Source organism: Cygnus olor, chromosome 4, assembly GCF_009769625.2.
Source record: "Cygnus olor isolate bCygOlo1 chromosome 4, bCygOlo1.pri.v2, whole genome shotgun sequence".
NCBI classification, from domain to species: domain Eukaryota; kingdom Metazoa; phylum Chordata; class Aves; order Anseriformes; family Anatidae; genus Cygnus; species Cygnus olor.
Genome location: NC_049172.1, coordinates 53639227 through 53660175, shown reverse-complemented (window position 1 = coordinate 53660175; position 20949 = coordinate 53639227). Strand labels below are relative to the sequence as shown.

The 20949-nt window shown below is 39.1% G+C and overlaps 1 protein-coding gene across 3 annotated transcripts in view; it reads right to left on the bottom strand.

The window, feature by feature from the left end:
• Positions 1 to 2272: 2272 nt before the first annotated feature.
• SMIM14 (small integral membrane protein 14) overlaps positions 2273 to 20949 on the bottom strand; it is a 53150-nt gene continuing 34473 nt past the window's right edge. For all 3 annotated transcript variants that reach the window (XM_040556070.1, XM_040556071.1, XM_040556072.1), the window contains 3 exons: positions 12710 to 12758; positions 5885 to 6033; positions 2273 to 5433 (listed from right to left, as the gene is read on the bottom strand). In XM_040556070.1, coding sequence (XP_040412004.1) covers positions 5401 to 5433; positions 5885 to 6033; positions 12710 to 12758 — 231 coding nt within the window. In that variant the 3' untranslated portion in view covers positions 2273 to 5400. The remainder of the gene's footprint in view (positions 5434 to 5884; positions 6034 to 12709; positions 12759 to 20949) is intronic.

Sequence of the window (20949 nt, the reverse complement as noted above, 5' to 3'; positions counted from 1 at the left end):
AAACCACAGACATTATACCAGACATCAAAGCTCTTCCTTCAGAAACAGGGCTGTGGGCAGCAGAATTGCCATTATGAATATGGAGCATAATAATCTCCCAACAGGAGGGAGATTTCAGGCATAACAACCATTTCAATAAAACAATAAGGAAGTTTTAAATGCTAAAAGTAGTGCAATGGACATAAGAACACTCAGATAGGGAACTGCTTTTCATCACAGCCCCACTAGAAATCATCTTGTAGCATGACTTATTTGAAGGATTTTCCTTAGTAAGGTTCTCCCATTGCCTTAACAATTTTCACATAAAATAGGTAAAGATTTGATTCACTGTTTTAGAATAGCTAAAAGCAAATTTGGCCTAATCTCTTTCCCCTACATACTGAAGCCCAAAAGAAGAAATCAGCCGGGGGATGTCAAATATAAGATACGCTTGTGATTCAATTTGCAAGCTAATATTTCTTCAAGAGGGAAAAGTTCATTTGAAAATGAAATGGGAAAGGCTAGGAAGGCTAGGAATAACTAGGAATTCTGAAAAAAAGCAGATTTTTACTCACCACCCCCACCACAACAAAAAAATCAGATTTTATGTGTTAACACAGAGCGCTTGGTGGTGTCCAGTCCTGTGAGGGTTTCTGTGGGTCATTTCCTTGCCAGTCACGTTCAGTCTATCATTTATCATTTCATCTACAAGTTCTGCTCTTAACTGAGGTCCTGTATGTTTTCTAATTTTGTTTTATTTATTAAACTGAACCACTGTCTGTGACCTTTGAAATGATATGGAGCGTTTTTTTGTTTGTTTTTCTTTTTCATCAACCTGCTCAAGAAATATATTTTTCTGGCTCTCATATATTCTCTTAGATTTTAAGGATTTTTTTTTTCAGAAGAAATATTAGAGGAAATTTAAAAAACATCTAGAATTTTAAAGCAGCTATAAGTCTGAAAACTGCATTATTCCTCTGTTTCGTCATTTATAGCTTGGAGGACATAATAATACAACCTCTAAATGCAAAATCCTTTTTTTTATTTTTAAGCTTCCTACTTGTCATCTTTTGACTAGAAATTATTGCTGTATTTCCAATTAACATTATGTAAGATATAACTTTCTATACAAGCAAGAATAATGTAACCTTTAAAAAGTTGTGTGTGTATATATGTAGATATATATATATTTGTTGCGTTAATATTTATTGCCATGCATTGAAGTACATTTCTTTCAGATGCCCTCTTTGACCAACACTCTTATCTGTGGATGTTAAAAATGCAATTTGGAAGCCAGATTCTAATTGCTATACCTTATTATGAAGTGTCTGCTATGACAACGGGCAATAATTTTGATGCAAGATAAGCAACACAGGCTCAACTGTTCTTGAACGGCAAGAGCCAGATCTTCAGCTTATGTTGATCAGCACAATTCTCCAGAAGCCAATGGAGCTGTGCTGTTTTACTGGTGACGATTTGGTTCACCATGGGACACCACTTCTTCCCCAGCCCCAAGTTCTATGTCTCTGCAGTGAATTGCATTGGTTGCTGTTACTGAACAAGTAGGTGTAGGAGGAAACAATCTAAGTGGTCAGTTTGTGCAAGTAATCCACTTCATGCTACTGGAATATACTGCCGTAACGATTTGATGTATTTCTCCCAAACATGCTGTATAGGATATTGTTTTTTCAGGCTCTAAGGCAGAATAATTTTCTCTACTTGCCTGGTGGTCTTGAGCAGCCAGGCTCATGCAGATCCATTCAACACAGTGAATTTAGATTTGTGGATTTTTCTCGTTTTTCTCATTTCAAAATGAGTCCTTTCATGACTTTTCGCAAAAGGTATGCGTATTCTTGGCTAATATTTCAACAAGTGTACCTAAAAATAAAATTGGAAATAGAAAGATTAGTTTCAGTTTTAGGGGTTATTCATATTTGTAATCTCACGTTCAAATAAAAGGGCAGACTTGGTGAGCAGACATTAACAATCCCTGACTGAGATCATACATGCCTAAAGCATGTTATCAAATTATTATTACTAAAGAAAAATCCAAATTTTGCTTCTGATTCTCTGGTATTTATAGTCACTATCTCTGGATAGTTGTATATTATTTTAAACCCTAATACTCCTCTGACCTGAGCTGCTGCTGGGGCAGTGCTCAGCAATTTGTGCTCTGGAGGGAGGAAGCAGCAGCATTTCTATTTTTACTGGTACTTGTTTCTAATCACCTTAGAAATTCATAGGTTGGTGAGTCCTACATCTTATACAAAGTAACAGACCAAGACAAAAGGTTACTAATGATTGCTATTTATTTTGTTTAGTCAATAAAAAGTGCATAGTACAAGCCCTTTATCCCAATCCAAGTACTCAGTAAAAGATTACTAGGAAACCGCAAATGGCACAGATGATTTTTTGTTTGGCATAATTCAGACATTTTAAACCACTGATTTACATTAGATACATCACATCGTCACTCTTCCTTTTTCAATAATGAACATTACAAGGCTAAGTGATCGGCAGACAATACATGAATACATATGATTTCTCATTTCAGAGTATAGTAATTGTGTTAAGCAGACTCTAAAAATACTATTGTTTTAACAAAGTTCTAAGCTAAGGTATAATTGTAAACTTTCCTCCATATCTCCCAAGTTGCTACAACTCGTGTCTCTTACTATGTGAGCTTAAAACCGTTATTAGAGAATTAATTATATCCCGAAGCTTCACATCCCACTAATCTCTTCCACGCTTCTTTTCAAAATTTACCATAAGCACCTGTAACCATGATACAGTTATGTCAGCAAACCACATCACTGAAGGCCAGATTTCTGCCACCCTTACCAAAGCTGCTACTAGTACATTATCTCAGAGTAGTCCCACCACAAGCTTCAGTGCAACTACTAGATGAGTAAGGCACTACTTAACATGAATAAGAGTGGCAAAATACAGTCCTATCATCAGTTACTTTTCGTTAAGAGTGGTGACCTGGAGGTTGTGTCTTGGAAAGAGTATCTGAATTTAAAAGGCATACACTTTGATTTGGGATAGTGGCCTGGCTCTTTAGTAAAACATTTCACAATAAAATATTCCAATGATTTTCTTTTACATAGAAAATTTAAAATAGCAATTTACATGAGGAAAGCATACAGGTATAAAATCACTGGGACAATTACTTAGAGGAATTTCAAGCAAAGACAATTCATTTAAATGTAAAACACAACATTACTCTGAACAGAAAGTTTGTTTGCCAAGACCGCTAGAGCTGGGAGCACACGGTGAGTTTTACAAATACATCCAGAGACATTTACATAAAGTAAGAACAATCCTCGTGGGTGAGGAGCGTCTGCTGTAAATCTCACTAACTTCCAGCAGGATGAGGAGTGGCTCGCTCTGGCTGAAATGAAGCCTGTTTCATTTTTATTTATTTATTTAATTTTTAAATCAATTGGAAGCCTGTTTTATGCATCCAGTAGTAAAGGATTCTAGCCAAAAAATCTTGGAGAAAAGGTCAGTGTAGTAGATTATGCATATTTCCTTGTTGGTTCAACAAAATGAAGCCCTATTACTTGCTTTGTTCCAAAAAGTATTCCAAACAGAAACATACAAGGCAAAAAGCAAGCACAGTCAGACCGCTTGTCCCAGTGGTATCTTTACACAGTGTTTGTGGCCTGGACACCATTAGACACAACGGGACAAACTCAGCTTCTCTGCTGCAACTCCATTGCTTTACAGGGCAACGCACGGATGTCACTGAGAGCACCTGGCCCAATCTTCTTCATTTGTTTGATTTTGAACTCATACTCCTGTGCTTGGGAGCACGCTATTCCACAGAAATTCAAAGGGTGATTACATCAAACTAGAGAAGCCTTTCTTCAGGCCTACACTGTACCTTTGCAAGGAGGCTTAGCTGGCCCACTGTTTACCCTGAGGAGGAAAACCCTGTGCCTGTCAACCACGGGATTGATGTGAGATTTTTGTTAGAGCCCATTAATACAAACCTTTATGCACCTGAACAGTTAGCCCCTTCAGCTCCGTAACTAAAGTCCTCATGAAATAAAGGCTTCTAGAGTAAGGCCTTGAATTCCCATCTGCCTGTTCTACTGACCTTTATGGAAAGAAGCTTCGTGCTGGTAACGTAAAAATGTTCTTTACATTATTCTCATCAGTTTTCCATATTGATCAAGAAAAATATACAGTGTTGCTTTTCTGTACATCTTTAAAATGTTCTTAAACTAATGTACATAAAAAAGTCATTCCCATTTGCTACAATGGGAGATGTGCACCAGTACGTGCACAGCCACACATACACACACATAAACACACCACACATACACACAAGTATTAGAGGGAAGAGACATGCCATATGTAGTCACCTGCAATTTTGTTATTCTCCTACTACAACCAGTAGATAAGGATGAAATGTTAGGAATTGCTGATAACGTACAAGTGAAAAAAAACTGAACATCCAGGATGTGTTGCATACCAGAAGTTGGTAACCTCTTGGTATGATTTCATCCTGCCCAATATACATTACTTCATGGCTAAAAACTTAAAATAATGATTATTAAACGACTATACCAGGACAGAAAATTCTGCCAAGTTCTTCTCACTAGATTTCTCTTCTCATAAAGTCTATAAGTAAATAAATCTGATTTTGGAATATATATTTTTGAAAATATATTGAATAAGATGCATCATTTATTAAAGAAGAAGATTAAATTAATTTCATTTTTGGTGGTAACATCTTTTGTGTACAGTTCCCAATATATATGTCAAGACTTTGACAGTGGCAGTTATATCACATTCACTTCTTTGCACACACACACAAACATACAGTTTAATTCTAGTGGAAAATCCGTGCTTTTGCCAACAATCCTGAAAACTATGTTAGTGGTCCGAAGACCAGGCTAAAAGCTGCTCTGAACCCAGGGCAAATATAAAATAATTTCATTTTTTCACAGCACAACTAAACTAATAGTTGCAACCATAATATAACTCTCAAAAGTATACTGGAGAAAAAAAATGGATTAATCTGAAGAAAGATCAGTAATTTTTTCCATTATTATAGATGCACAGGGATTTTCATTTTCTTTCAACGCATATCAGAAACCACTGCAAAGAAATTAAGATCACTGTAACAAGACTGAGTGGAATGTCCACACTTACGGTAACAACCAAAAGAACCCTGCAACGCCTTATCATTATTCAAATTATAACCTACCAGGAATTGTAGTAACATACAAAGCAAAAATTAACTTAAAATTGAAGTAGCTAAAAGCAGTTCATGTAGATAACTGCTGAATTCTGCTCTATATAAATGAGAAGAGAACAGTATTGAATGGGGTTTTGGAGTAATCTGGTCACTTCGTCCATTTGGTCGTGCAAGGTTTTAGCTGCTGAACTTTGCTGATCCTGAACGCTCTAGTCCACTGGTGGGGCTGGTGGTTCTTGTCCCTAGGGGAAGGAAGGAGAAAAAGAAAAAAAGCATACACAGGATTAAGAACAGCGCCTTACAAAAGAGGATTTACCAACGAAAAAAATAACTCAGGAGACTTTTTTCATATTTTCATGCTACAGTTTTGTGTACTTACCTAAAATCTACGATACATAAAAAGCAGGAGGCAGTTCCAGCCAGAGACAGTGTCCACAGAACGTCTTTACCCACCCTCAGTCACCTATGCATACGCACCTATGCACCTTAGCTCCATCTGATGGCAGACCTCAGAGCTGGCTTTTGTGATTCTGCATTCACTTTGGTTTGACTTATTTACATTATTAATAGAGTTCCAAGAAAACGTAGAAGAAAGTACAGGAAAAGCAATTTAAGGAAAAAAAAATGACTTCAACATGATCTGTATTAAAACCAAATACATTTAAACTATTATAGTCCCTCTAAGACACTTACATGACGTGGGCTGGTGGGCTTTCCGGCTGTATTGGAATCTCTCAGATTACTAGGTCTCAGTAAGAACAAGACAAATGCAATCACAACCCAGGCCATCACTATCATGGCGAAGCTGATGGCATTGTCACCAGAGAAATTTGGTCCTGGCACTACAGACAAGGAAAACTCAAGTTATAAAACAGAGTGACAGCAGAGTTCTTTCCTCAAAATGAAAACAAAAATGCAACATAAATATCAGAAAAAAGGTAAACATTTTTCAATTCAATTTCCTAGTTAGTCCTTCCTTTTGTGCTTAAGGCAAGTAATTCTTGGTTAGTGTCACTTTTTTAAAAAAATCACATTCATCTGGTAGACCCTGAAGTTTGACCACCATGCATGAAGTCTGTGGCACAGTACGGAATTCAACTTGATTCTCAACATTAGCATCTTCATCTCCAAACTAGGTTCCCTTTCACGCTGCCAATAAAACAAGTCATGTTCTAGTCCATAAAATTACCAGAATCAAAGAGATTTGTTTAGTACTATATAAGGCCGGTTTTTTCTCACTTCCTGAAAATGCACTATCTGAAACAAGAAAATCTGTCATTGATTTTAAGTGTTAACTGTTTGTTTTCAAAGGCACTTAATATACAGCTATAATGAATAACCTTCAAAACAAGAAGAACTATTCTATTTACTACTTCAGATGAAAACTTCAACACATGGAAAAATTCCACAGGAACACTTGTATCCATCAGATTTTTCAGTTGTCTCATCGACTCATTTGGATCATCTCATTATGCAGTCAAGTCTGGATGCAATATGGGTTGGAAGCTGCTAAGATTTAATGTTTTTTAGATAACTTATACCCAGTAAACTGCTGAAGTCAGTCATTTCTTTGAAGGCTGATGTTGACAGCAAAGAACCATCCTCATCACTGTCATACTGGGTAGCATTGCTATCAGAGACTCTTCCCTGAAAGTGGTTTCTTGGTAACACAGCTAAGACACAGCAGCGGGCCACTGTGGGGAAGCTTACAGCTAGCTATTCCATGCACAACACTGCTGTTCTGTGAATAAGACTTACAAACCAGGGCTTTTGGACCGATGTCCCTTACCAACATCATATATACTCAAAAATGTCAAATAAGAAAAAAAATGTATTATGGAAGTTCATACTTCTCACAGTATCTACAAAATCATTAACGTGTTTGAGCAAATGACACTGCCATATAGTTCCTGCCTTTTGAATGTCCAAAATATAGACAATTCACATCTTAAGAAGTTGCCAATGTACAGGAACTTTATTAGAAATATATACAATGAAAAGTGAGAATTCACTTGGAGATCTGAGTCCACAAAGGGTGCTATATATGAGGAGCAGTGCAAATTGAATAAATGAGAATCTTACAGCCTTTAGCTCATTAAATTCTAACACAAAACTGACTCAGAAAACATACGTAATATGATGTATCAGTATGTCAAATCTTGGATGACCTTTGTTATATATGCAGCCCAGCAAAGCAGCATGCAATTTGGCTTGAAAAGAACAACTGCTTCACCTGGGGGCTTCCAGACAACCTTAACAGCCACCCTGAGATCACCTTCAGCAGCACATAGGACAGCCTTAGGTACCTGCTTTGGCACGTATGCTCAGGGAGCACTGAAAATTCAGATCACTTGTTAACTGGATTCTACACACAATGCAGGGAAACAAGGACTAGTCAGGCTGCCTTCCTAGAAGTTCTTGGATTTGTTGGTGAACCATAGTGCACTTAGGGCTTGCGGTTAAACAGGATTTAGGGTAAGTAAATGGTGGTAGGTCGGCTCATGCTACAGGTCAAGGAAGGGAGTTAAAGGAACCACAGTGGGAAACCACAGGCATTCCTACAAGGCATAAATTCTACCCAGCATGCGTCGTAATACCATTTGGATGGAGCCAAATGTGCCAAAACGTGTTCTAGACTAAGTGAGACAACAGCTGATCTAACACGGCTTGGCCTGCACTACCTACTCAAAGCATGCCAGATACTAAAACAGCCACAACACTGTTTATACTATTCAAGTACCACTAAAGCCACTTCTTTTACAAATGGCCATGTATTTTAATAATGATGAGAGAGATTTCAGAATCTGCTACTTTAATCTCTTGACATGAGGAGATGAGAATAAGCAAAGTCTCACACAGCTGGGGTAAATAACACATTTCCAAGCTTGGCATCTCAAATCGAGAGAACGAACAAGAAGCTGTTACAGCTACTGGGAGAAATAGTATGTAGAAGTTGTGAATCTTACACTACAAAGAGCTCCAGCACAGAGATCAGAAGGTAATCAGATGAGGCCAGCCTATGGATAAAGAACAGCTGAGTGAAGCTGAAACCAAGTAGGATGCAATTTATGCTGACGGCCACAAAAAAACATTCTGAAAGTTCACAAAGTAGTTTCACCTATAATTGATATTCTGAGGTAATTTTGGGATGTTTTTTGATTTCTTGAAGATTAAAGGTTATCCTTTTAATCTATTAAAGGTTACCTGGGTGATATTTTCTAATTTCTCCAGATAACCAGGAGATTGTCCTGTCCTGACCTCACAAATGAATGCCCCTGCCACCATCCATTTTGATTACAGCAAGATCTAGTTATTAATCCTCAGTGCTTGGGAGACACCAGCTACTACAGAACATCGCAGTACGTTTCCCCCTTATAACCTGTCTCACTCAGTGAAATGAAGCTTATAGTCTCTAACCTGGCTTTCCACAGAACACCAAATCCAGGCCAAGGTCTTTATTTTCAGAGCATCTGGTCCCTTGGGCGCAGCATACCTACATACCCACGCAACTCTGAACGAAGCCTGGGAGCAGCTCTGCCCACGGATGTTTTTACGCCATGGCTGAATTATCTCTGTGCAGGAGAAAGTTTTATGAGGGGCTGGTTTGAGACTGTGGGATGAACTCCCATGGAAGCTAATGACTATACTGAGTCATAGCTGTTGCTCCACATACAAGATATATATTATTTGGCTTGCTTTCTCCTACAGAAACAGAGACTAAAACAGGTAACAGAACAACACTAGGCCACATCAACCAGTCTTCTCTCAGAGAGAGACTGGAAGGCAAAAAAAAATCTTATTTGGCAGATGTTTGCCACTTCATTTAATGTTCTACTAGAAGGCAGTCAAAGATACTAAAATGATGAGTTTGATAAAAATAATTTCTAAAGATTGCAGGTCAACCACCTCCTGATCATGCAACTGAAATCTCAAGAATTAAAATAAGTACCCTTGTTAAATACTCCTTACATGAGATTAGTTTTCCTCTTAAAGTGCTATTTTTCATTCAAAGTGAGGTTGTACTCTAGAGAAAAGGAGGAAAGACTGCATTTATTTTACAGTAAAAAGTATAATCCATGTGGTACTTTTTGTCTGCCCTCTCATGGTAGAAATGTCTCCTTTTGGATCTTCAGTTTTTTACTGTTTAACATCAGCATGTGAAAAGGCAAAAGTATGTTCTCTGACTTGTGCCATCTTCTTTCCACAGTGCTTTTAGCCTTTCCTGTTCTGTGAAAGAAACACAGGAAACCATATGAAGAGAGGTATCTTACAGATGAATTATCAGGGAAGATGAAGAGCCTGTGGGACCTTCAACAGATAAGCCCTGCAAGCTGACAGACTCAAAGGCAGGGATAAGGAAACTGAAGAGAGCCAAAATGGACTCCAGTGGAGGAAAGGAGAAACGAATTACCAGAACAGGGAGGGAAGAGCTGGCAGATGTTTCATGTCATTAGACTAGGATGCTGTGACTCCCCCAGAGGAGTACAACTCCACATGAATCACCGATACACATTAATTTTCAAATACATAAAAATTTGGAAGTAGGGTAGACAACATTTCAGACAGTCGTCTCTTGACTGTTAACATTACAAACCAGTAGAGCACTGAAAAGAGTAGTGTTGAAAATATGAATGCGGAGAATCCAGGCCACTACATCTGGGAATTGCTAAAACACAGAGAAGAAACTCAGGCGGTGGCCCCTGATTTCCTTCCACAGGGTTAGGATGACTTTGAAGGGCCATGAGCCATCAGTGCAGCCCCGTGCCAGCTGGGGATCCTCCCTGGGCTGGATGAACCATTGATGTTACAACTGGAACACACTTCAGAGAAACACTCTCCACTCTGCTACCCTACATTTGCATTAAGCAGAATTCAGAAAAGAATTATCACTTCTATTCCTCATTTTATTGGAAACTGTAAGATCCTGTAAGGTCTTCTGATGTGCTGAGCATAAAGAATCCCATAGAACATTAATGTGTCGCAAAAAACTTGCATCCTTCTTTCTTCAAGGCACCCACTGAAACAGAGGGAACAGTCATCAGACTGATGCATGCTTTCCCACCACAGCAGATACCCTGATGGAGAACAGCCATCAAGCAGAATGCCCAAATGCTCTCTGAAGTGGTGCTCATATCCTCCTGTGGTAGGAGCACAAATCTAAAAGCACCGGCCCCAGACCTGGCAGAAAACTTTCCACAAGGCAGTCACTGCAATATAATGGTGCGAACAACCGTAAAAAAGAATTTAGAGCTAGTAACACAAAAATGTCAGTGAGGGAGTCTTGTACTTCAGTTGGTGCTACTGTTTTGATCTGTGTCCAAAAATCTAAAAAAGATCTGAAATCAAGGGTTGAAGAAACGAAGTGTTTACTTGGGAAGAATCAATGTAGGGCGTTTCTGAAAACTTCCAGCTGGTATCAACAGCAAAACGCACGATGCTGCTGTGACACTGGCTGAGCCACAGCCCTGACGTTTCCCCAAACAAAACCGCATACGTTTCATCAGTTATTCCACAACCCTGCAACTGAAGAATCTGTGTATGACAACACTCCCAGCTGTGCTTCCAAAAGGAAGACCAAATCCAGGGAATGAGCAAATGGGTGGGAGTAAAATGAGTTTCTTCATATTGAGGTCCTGAAATGAGGAATCAAAGGCAGCAAGTAGCACAAAATGGAGCTCTGGGACTTAGGGAAGAGGAGGTCCACCTCAAACATGAGCTCATTGTGATATAGCTCAAAAGAATGGGAATGAGGCAATGGGCAGAAGATTGGTCCAGAACTGTTTTAATCTGCCTCCGAAAATGTCTCTAGAAGCTTTTGCAGGCTCAATCTGTTTATTTTTGCCTTTGACTCCTGTGAGTCTCACATGTTGGTCCAAGTGCAGAACCACAGAAGCATCACAGAATAATCTGACAAATAGGCAGTTGCTGTCATTGCATCAGCAGAAAAATACCTTCGCTAAAACTAAATTTAAAGCAATATAATAACATAGGAGAGGATTTACTCTATCATTTTTGCTTTGGTTTTTGAAATAAACCACTGGTTTGGAACAATTGCTGCCAAACTGCTTGCATCTGCACAGACAGTTACTGCATGGATCCCTTTCAGGATGGAAAGCAATTTGCCACAAACCGCTCACATCTTCACTGTACTATGACTTGGTAGCACAAAAGCAATCCCACAAGCTTTGTGCTCATACATAACAGAACTTACTCATTTATACAGCCTTTAGCCTAAGGGACGTGTAAATACTGATGATTTCCTCTCCTAGATTCAAGAAAAAATAGACATAGAAGCCTAAGGTCTAGAAGACTAAAAAGGACAGGTGTGCTTAGGAGAGGAGGTTTGCTGGAGGTCTCAGATATATGGCTGGAAAGTCCATAAGGAAAAAGTAAAGCCAGCAGTGCCGTTATGGCAGATGTGCTTCCCACTCTTTTAGAGCTCATAGGTTTTCCTCTTCAGCCCATCATGACAATGAATCTGGGAGCGTTTCACACCAGGAGGACACAGTGCAAATACAAGCTAGATGCCCGTCTCTAACCAGGATTTACTGGGGAGTGAAGAAGGAGGAACATGAGTGAATGAAGGCATGCACTCTCCCCAGCATCTGAGAAACCTTGACTGTGCTGCTCCCAGACCTGTAGAAGACACAAGCACCTCCTGCAGAAAGAGCATCAGCTGCTCCTACTTCCAGGAGCACTGCTCAGGTGCTCCCTGGGAGCCTTACAGTAGTCCTGATGCAGGCTAATTGAGCAAGTTTATATGCTCAATTGGTAAAGCAATATAGGAAAAACAGATCCACTTCATTTTTATTTATAAGCATTTGGCAACGTTCCGTTCAGACTATGAACAGTGTAAACAGAGCACCTCAGGGCAAGCTCACATTACTGCGTAACTTCTACACAGTCATACTTCCCTGCAGAAGCTGGTAACGTTTGATTATCCCGGTAATGCTCATTGTTTGGGAGGGTTTTTTTTTGATGTGTTTCACAGCAAATTTCAAGGAAGTGTACACATCAGTACTCTGCTTCATTAACTATACAGCCACTGAGTCAAACAGAAAGACGGTCACAGTGTATGTTGGCTTACCAGCCAGAGCTGCCAGAGCTGAATAGCCAGACTTCACTGGTTAGGCTGCCATGACAGTAAGGGGGAAAAATAACACCCCTCTCCAGATTCTCTCTTTAGGGTGAAAATTAAACTTGAAGCTTACTCGGAGGTCAGTGGTAAGATTCAATAGCGCTTGGTGCCTGTTCAATGCTTGTGCTGGTGTACTGGTACCTCCAGCTTGCTCACCACCACCCCTCCCATACAATGCTTCAAATGTATAAACCTTAATCTGAATCACAGATTCTCAGAAATTACCTCCCCCACATGATTTCAGTACTGTAGTATTTGATTTCCTTTAATATGTTCCTATAACAGGAGACCAACTGCTGCATTTCAAGGACCAGTCAGACTGCATTTCAATTACGACTGTTTATTTCATTTCCATGCACTTGATCTCAATAGTTACTCACATTCCTGAAGGCATTCTGTGTCTGTGCAGTACGACTGTGATTGTCTCAGCTGGAACAGAGGAAAAGAAAGGCACGATAGTTAGCAATGAGACTCAGGCAGCTTGTACTGAAATCATGATGCGGTATATTATCAGAGCACAAGTTCAAGGGAAGGGAAATTGTAACCCATCTTTTGCTGCATCACGTGGCTTACAGTACATGAAGAATCCCAGGCATTGAGGTAGTTTCTGAACACTATTTACATAATAATTTAAAATCACCTGACTAAAGTGTTATTGCTTCCACATAGATTGCAGCCACTGAATGCCTTTTAAAATTCAAATTAAAAATCTATAGCAGTATAGATTCTGATATGCTCTCCACCCACACACACATTTGGGGTTTGAAATAGATAGGTGTTACTACTATTATCTGAATCAAGCACCATTGAAATACTCTGTGATCACCTAACAATAAATGATCAGACATGCATAGAGATGCAAAATTAAAGTTTCACATTTAAACATATCAATTACTAATTTTTCCACCTAAGATCTTTCAAAACAAGATTTTGATTTGTATTTTACTGTTTTTCCTGCTTACTGATGGGTAAAAATTAAAACACTTTTACCATGCACAGCTGTAATGATCATTTGCATTTACAGACTAGGTAAGCTTGGTAACTACAAGAAAAGTCAACACCGGACAACCTGTCTATGAGTATAACTATTTTACACATGACAGAGTCAATACAGACAAATATCCCATTCTTCATCAGGAGAGGATTTAATACGCTGTATTATGGAAATAGGTTCTACTCCCTCCTTAGGTAAACTACACTGATGAATAATAAAAGTTGTAAAATTATAGAATTGCTGTGATGCCTTGGTTAGAACTGAGATTTGCTTTATGACAGGTTTTCTGTCACAGTAATGCCACAAAATCCCAATACTCTTTGTCACAACAGGCTAATCCATTTATTATCAGTGTAAATACACAAATGCAAAATAGAAAAGATGTTATTTATGAAAGAAACATGAGAGTAATTTCTACAAACAAAAATTTCCCTGTTAATGACATGAATGATATGCTTATTTGTCGTATGCAGTCATAATATTATACAAAGCACACCAAGGAAACAGCTGGGCAACTGCATGAGGAAGACACTTGGAAAACTTTAAATTCCTTTAATCATAATGAACTTCAATGACAGGCATATTTGAGAAAGAAAAAAATGTAATTAGAGATTAATCACATTCATTTTTTGATTAATATATTAAGATCTGCTAGTAAACTTACTGAGACTACCAAGAAGTTCCTTAGGAAGTACTGGGAAGGCTGGGTTTCATCTTTCGGTTATTTCTATAGTTAAAAACAACAGCAGGGAAAATTCAAGCAGAAGTCTTCAACTTACCTTATAAAAAAATGTTATCCAAGTACGCATACGTTTTAGCTTTCTTACATAAAAGTAAAATCTCATTTTATTTTCAGCCTTTGGAAGTCCTTCTCAAAGGGGAGATTTTACAAAGCAGACAGTACCAATTTCTACTGTCTGACACTGAGGGATTCCTGAACTGAGAAGACTGGATGTTGCCATGCCCATGTTTTATGGAGATCAGCAACATAACCTTCTTCTGCTCTTATACGGGTTTAATCTTGAAAGGGGCTTAATTTATAATCCCTAATCTGTAAAATGCAGTTTGCAGGTATTCTTCAACACAGAATAATGCTCAGAATTAAAACAGGTAATAGCTATAGGATCAGAAACATAATACAAATCAACAACTGTACAACATCTACCTGTCCCTCCCCGGTCCCCAGGATGGCTAACACTCGGGTAGCCTTGTCTCACTTGCCCAAATAGGCAACACTGCCTTGGGGCTCTCCAGCCCCAATGTTATTTACTCCCTTTCTAAGCGTTACACCCTGTCCAAACACAACCTCTTGAAACCATGCCATTAATGTTTCAAAAAAAGCCACCTCAAAAACGGTGCGTGTGCTTTTTAATGCTGTTAACAACCCCAATCCTTCAGCTGCCTACCCGACAGGCCCCCACCGCTACCACAGAAAAAGGACGGAGGGCCAGCTTTGACTGGCACGAGTACGTTAACCACCAGAGAAGCTTACTCCACAAGAGCAGGAAGACATTCTGCCTACAGCTACGCCTTTCTTCAGGAGTGGTCTCAGGGGCACTCAAAGCACAGTGTGGTCATGGCCACGTGGGCGTCTTGGCCGCTTCTGCCTGAAAAGGCATAGGCTGCCTGGAAATGCCTGCTGATGTAGGAGTAACATGATTAAGACACCAGAAGTATTAAAGCCCTGAGATTTTGTGTGCCCAGAGGGTGCTCATAGGCTCCTCGTCCGTAAGGCACAGAGTTTTACCCCATGGGCACCCTTGGTGACTTCTCAACAGATGGGACCCTAGGCTCCAAGACCCTAGAACAACGAGTGCTACTGGCAACACCAATGACATAAATATTTCAGTAACTGAACAGTCTTAAGAGAAATACCATTAGGAATTGCTCTACAGATCTCTGCTGAAAGAAGAAGAATTGCTCTTATACTAAATAATATCCTGCCAATATGAAAAAAGTCTGCTTATGTATGGAGGAACAATGTACAGAGGAACCTTTACAAAGTAGTCATCTGCACTTTGCTAATGGGACTGTGCTTTCCAAAGGACTAGAGCAATATTCTGTTTTTCTATGGCAATTGAGAAACTAACTGTACAAGGTAGGTTTAGAAACCCCAATTTATTATGTGAAATAGTTACATGAGGAGATATGAAAAAAGTGCATTTTTTATAATTCATATAAAACTCCTCTAAATTGAAAACAATACATAGTCATATATCATGCAGATTTAAAGGTCCCAGCTAAAAAAATTACACTGCATTGCCTCTGCTCCTTCATATCCAGCAGTAAAATATTTCTTAGAAAGGTAGCTCTTCCAGTTAATTCCAAAATTTCTTCCAAAACCCACTTGTGCTGGAGAAGATAGCACAGGAACACTACCCATAGAGTAGGTAGTCAGGCTTTCAGAAGCCATAGATGACAAGGTAAAAACACACTCAAGCATCTCGTCGTGCTCTCTTCCCCTCCTGAGTACAAGCACGTGTAAAACCTCACTATCCTACTAGCACAAGCTATAGGAGGGCTCCCTATACCAGCTAACAAATTTGTCTTTAACAACTCAATGACAGGCCATGTGTTGCTCTCCTGGGACGAAACACGACAGATGCCTGCAAAGGAGCAGCAGTAAAAAACAGGCTTTTCTCAATTCACTCAGGTGAAGTAGGTCGTAACTCTGTAACCCAGTACAAATCTGATCCTTTACGGTCACTAAATTAGTCAAAAGATGAGAACAGATTCTGGCACGTGCATGAAAAGCTTACATAAGGTGAATGGTTGGGAAAGGTAATACCTTTTGCTGAAACACGACTGCTCCTCTGCCTACCAATTAGCTCTCCTTCCTGTTAACTGCACCCGTAAGGGACAGAAAAAACTCAAATGCAAGACATTTCAATTGTCAGATAATTGAAAAAAGAGCAATTATCAGGGACTAGAAATAAGCCATCTTTTGTACTCAGCTTTTCAATTCTGATGTGGAGGGGGAGTTTGGATGAAAGTTTGTGCAATAATAGTAAAAAGCAGAAGCAGACTTTCCCTCTTCTCAAGAAAACCCACAAAAAGACTTTTCAAATACGCCCCACTTTTACAGGTAAGCAGTTGCTCAGACAATTTTAATGGTGATACTTGATTGTAAGATGCTCACAGGACCGCTAGAGCTGGGAACACTTCGGAGTCAATAAGAAAAACCTGAGCAGAGAAGTGGTTCTTAGGATATGTTAACTCTTATGTAGTCAAAGGCATCAAGCATTACTGATGGTGGTGTTGGTCTTATTCATATTTCAGAGACCCTAGTGCTTTCAAAAATGTGAATTTAGTGAATGACAGATAGCTGATTGCCTGGCCTGATAGCCACTGAAGTCAGTAACAGCCTTTTCGTATTTTTCAGTATATTTTGGATCAGGCCCTTAATAAGAACACAGAAATTAGGTGAGTGAAACATCAGGGCTTACTCAACAAAAGAAGAAAGAGTGACATATGTTACAAAACTACACATTTATAGAAAATATTATTTTTTTCCATTTAAATGAATAGTTTTATATCTGAATTTTAAACATTCTCTGTGCAGTTTGTCATCCAAATACAGTAAATGTCTTTGTGCCTGTGAGCCAAAAATGAACTAATTTATTGCTTATTATCCAAAATGAAGTAAGCACAAAGTGTAAACAGAATAAAAACTGAAAAGGCTCCATATTTTTTAGTTTCAGCACAGTGCAGGCTTGCAGGCAATATTAAGTAAAAATACTAATTACAAACGTATGCACATTATCTAAAATACAGCTGTGAACTTCAATTCCTTCAAAGTACATTTAAAGGGTTGAACAGTTTAAAATAATTTAAATTAATAATCCACACACCACAAGAACTCTCGGTCAATATGAGTATCTGGTTTATACAAAGCCCCTCATAAGATAGATCTCGGAACTAGAAGGCACCAGTGGCTGAATTACAGTAAATCAGTGTCCACTTACTGATAGATCTTGAATGTAAACCTGACAAAATGTCATGAAAAAAAAAAAGTAACTGAGATGCTTTCGTTGGTAAGAGAGAAAAGGGCCTTTCCTCATTCTTTCCCCTTTACACTCACATTTTGCATTGCAAAAATAAAACCAACCAAAAAAACACATTCAAAATGGCTCCCCGTTCAAATTTGAAATAACTTTTCCCCTTTTTTTCCCCCAAAGACAGCTTGTAGCCTCAGATTACACTAACACAGCCGTGTTTAGACACCGATCCTTTGACAATGTATATAAAGTATAGCTTCAACCTATTACAGGTCAACAGCACCTACCCATCAAGCACACCCGAAACCCGACTGGCTCTTGCTGCTCCTCCTGCCATGCTCTGACAAGAGTCTACAAAGGTTTTTTCAATGAGAGCCACCTCTTTTTGCAGTCCCCAGCTGCGACCAAATCATGCACAGTCACAGAAAAGGGGGCCAACTAACAGCTTCTGGAAATGTACGTGAAGTCAGCATCTGAAGCAAAGTCTCTGTGTTTTCCCATGCAGACCTAACATATGAGCAGACAAACACGCTGCTGTGTGGTGCAATCAGGGCGTGAACTTCTCCTGCATGCTAGCTGCTCCACAAAATCCAAGTGAAATAGTGAGCCCAGTGAACCTGCTTCCTCGAGCCAAACAGAGAACTTGTTTTTCCCACACAGTGACCTCAGCTCCTGCGATCATTTCAGTCTTCCCATGAAAGAAGTTCAGCTACTTTGCATTTCCCACTCATCACAGACAGCTACTGTGGAGGACTCAAGACATCTGCCTACCTTCACAGTGACTTCTTCTTGTGCCACACAACTCCCTTACTTCCTCTTCAGACGAGCTTTCAGAATTTGCTACCCCAGAGCCTCTGGGGGCTGGTCTTGCAATCTCTGCTCAGACAAACTGTTTTTCATTCAAGTTGACAGCAAAAGATTATGAGTTCCTATCCAGCATGAATTGGAAGGGGAAAACTTTTTAAGGGTTAAGTATATAACTAGGGTTAAAAAAGGAGAAAAAAAAAAAATACAGTGCTTGCCTAATATCAGGAAGATACCGAGGATCACACAGCTCACAAATGTGTCATTTTCCAAAGAAATAATGACATAATCCCTGCCCAAATGCACTTTCAAACTCTTGAAACAGTGTTATAAAGAGGAATAAGGCTAGTGGCAGGAACTCAAAGCCATAATCAATGAAGTCTAGTCATCTGTCAATGGCAGATGAGCTGAAAATAAATTGTTTATGTAGGGATCATTAAAATAATCGCCTTTTAGAGTAACTTTTGAGACAGTTCAAATCAGAAAAAAGTCCTCAGAAAAGACATGACTGAAAAATTAGCAAGTTCACGAGCCAGGTCAGGAAAAGACTTCCATGCGAAAGATTGTGGTGGAATAAAGCTCAGAGAAATGTGTGAAAGAAACAGGCAAATTAGGTACCAAGATAAGAGAGCAGAGACAGATAAGGGTGGCAAGGAAAAGAAAAGGATAGATAAGTATGGAAGCAAGGACAAATAACTAACTTCATGTGGTCATTTATCCCCTGAATAAAAGTAAACTTAAAATGGAACCATAAGGACTGTTGATAGAAAATTTTGTGCGATAACAAGGGCAAAGTATCATCCCTTGTGACAATACTTTTTTGCAATTCAGACCGGTTGTAAGCTCTGCCTTTTCTCCTCAGCTATGGCAGAAGATGACAGCCCCACGGCATACTTCTGATTGCATTCGGATGCTTCTAGGTAATGAAATCACTGTTTAAACTTTGTTGGCAGCCACATCTGTTCTGTCCAAAGTATATAAATGATTTAGTAAACAACATGATAGATAAATTGCTGTGGTACGATAGGACAGTCCTGAATACAAGGCAGGTTGCAAATTGAATTGTAGCATTATCCGCAGAGTTCAGACTTAAAGATGCAAAAAAATGACACCTACACGCATTATTCTGCTACAAGCTGGCCAAGAGAAATAAGAGGAAAAAAAAAGGAGAAAAGAAGGGCATACTGATAGTATTAAATTGTCTCCTAAACCACATTAGCTTCTCTTAGAGGAACAAGCAAGGAAAAAGTGAACACTGCCCTCCCCACTCCCACTCCCCATTTTCTATGAGCAAGTACAGAATTAAGATAAAATAAATGCTTGCTCATACCAGGGCAGAACATCAGTCTGCTACAAAAACATGGAGTTTGGTCCTGTGAGGTGACAAATAATTTTCTCTTCCACAGCAAAAGGGTGAGAAGGATGTCTGGTACCTTTCAGAACAGTATTCCCAGGTTATAAGCCAAGTCTCGAGACCCAGAACCACCAACCACTTATGACAGAGGGAGAACATTACACCAACTGTCATACTGAAAAAATGAAATTTCACGGAGGAAGATGCAGCAGGTAAGTACGAGTGACCGCTGTACGACCAGGAGCACTGATTTGCCAAGAACTCATTCCTCTCTTCATTTTCTCTTTCTCCTCGGTGTCACACAGATCTGCCTTTTCAATTCTTCCCTTATTTTCCCTCAATTGTGTAACTTTTATTGGTACTGGCCTTGAGGACCTGGGATATGTCTGACATCCTACTCTAGGTGAATGTGAAGCAGAATGAATTAGCAGAGAGACAAGCAAAAGAGGATGAAGCAGTGTGAATGTCTGGATCAGCATAAGGAGCTCACAGTGCCTCTGACTATATGAAATACTAGACAACAAATGGATAAGGTAGAAATAACTGAACAATATCACTACAGAAACCTTTGAAAACATTCATGAACAACATAAACAGATCTCCCAAGAGGCTACTAACAAACTTGCATCTGAAATACAAACACAGAATACATGTTTATTTGTTTTTTGACCAGTTGAGTATCTTCTGCTAAATGATGCATGCTAGCAGAAGAAAAGTGTGCTCCCATGTAGACAGCCTTGAGGACAAAGGCTTAGAACTAGGAGTTCTACCAGTGTGCGGTGTTGATTACGTCCACATGTGGCCTGAGAGACAAAGCACCATTTTCTCCTTGTTCCTCAAACGAGATGGCTGTAACACAGCTCTGATCATCACAGCCATCCATAACGCAGGTTCTGTCTATGAACTACCGCTGGATTATCAAGCGGCCAGAATTCTCAATGCCTGTTCTTCCACACTGCTCGCAATACTGTTAGACTACACAAGCTTTATTTTGAGACAGTCATGAGGGGTGACTAAGACATTATATTTTTATAAATACATATATATGAGTGTAATATACATATATAGAGATATATTTATATTTAAATATAACTTTTTAAATACAATGGTTATATAGATTTACTACTATATTGTTTTTATTTATACCTTTTTTTATATGTATGCATGTATTTGTGTGTATAGACACACACACACACAAGTTAAAAAACAGCAGCTTCCATCATGCTACAAAACTCAGTAATGGGAAACGCAAAGAATGCCAGGCACCTTCAACAGTTCTGAAACCTAACCCCTTACAGGCACAAATGGTCTCCATGGGACTTAGACCTGAGTGGACAACATTTTTCATGTTGTTTTTTTTTTAAACACTCACCTGTCTAGAAAAATAGCCTTCATTTGTACTGCTTGATCTAGAATTAGTTTTTAGTTTACAGGCCATTAGCAGTGCATGATTTTTGTGATATAGTTTTG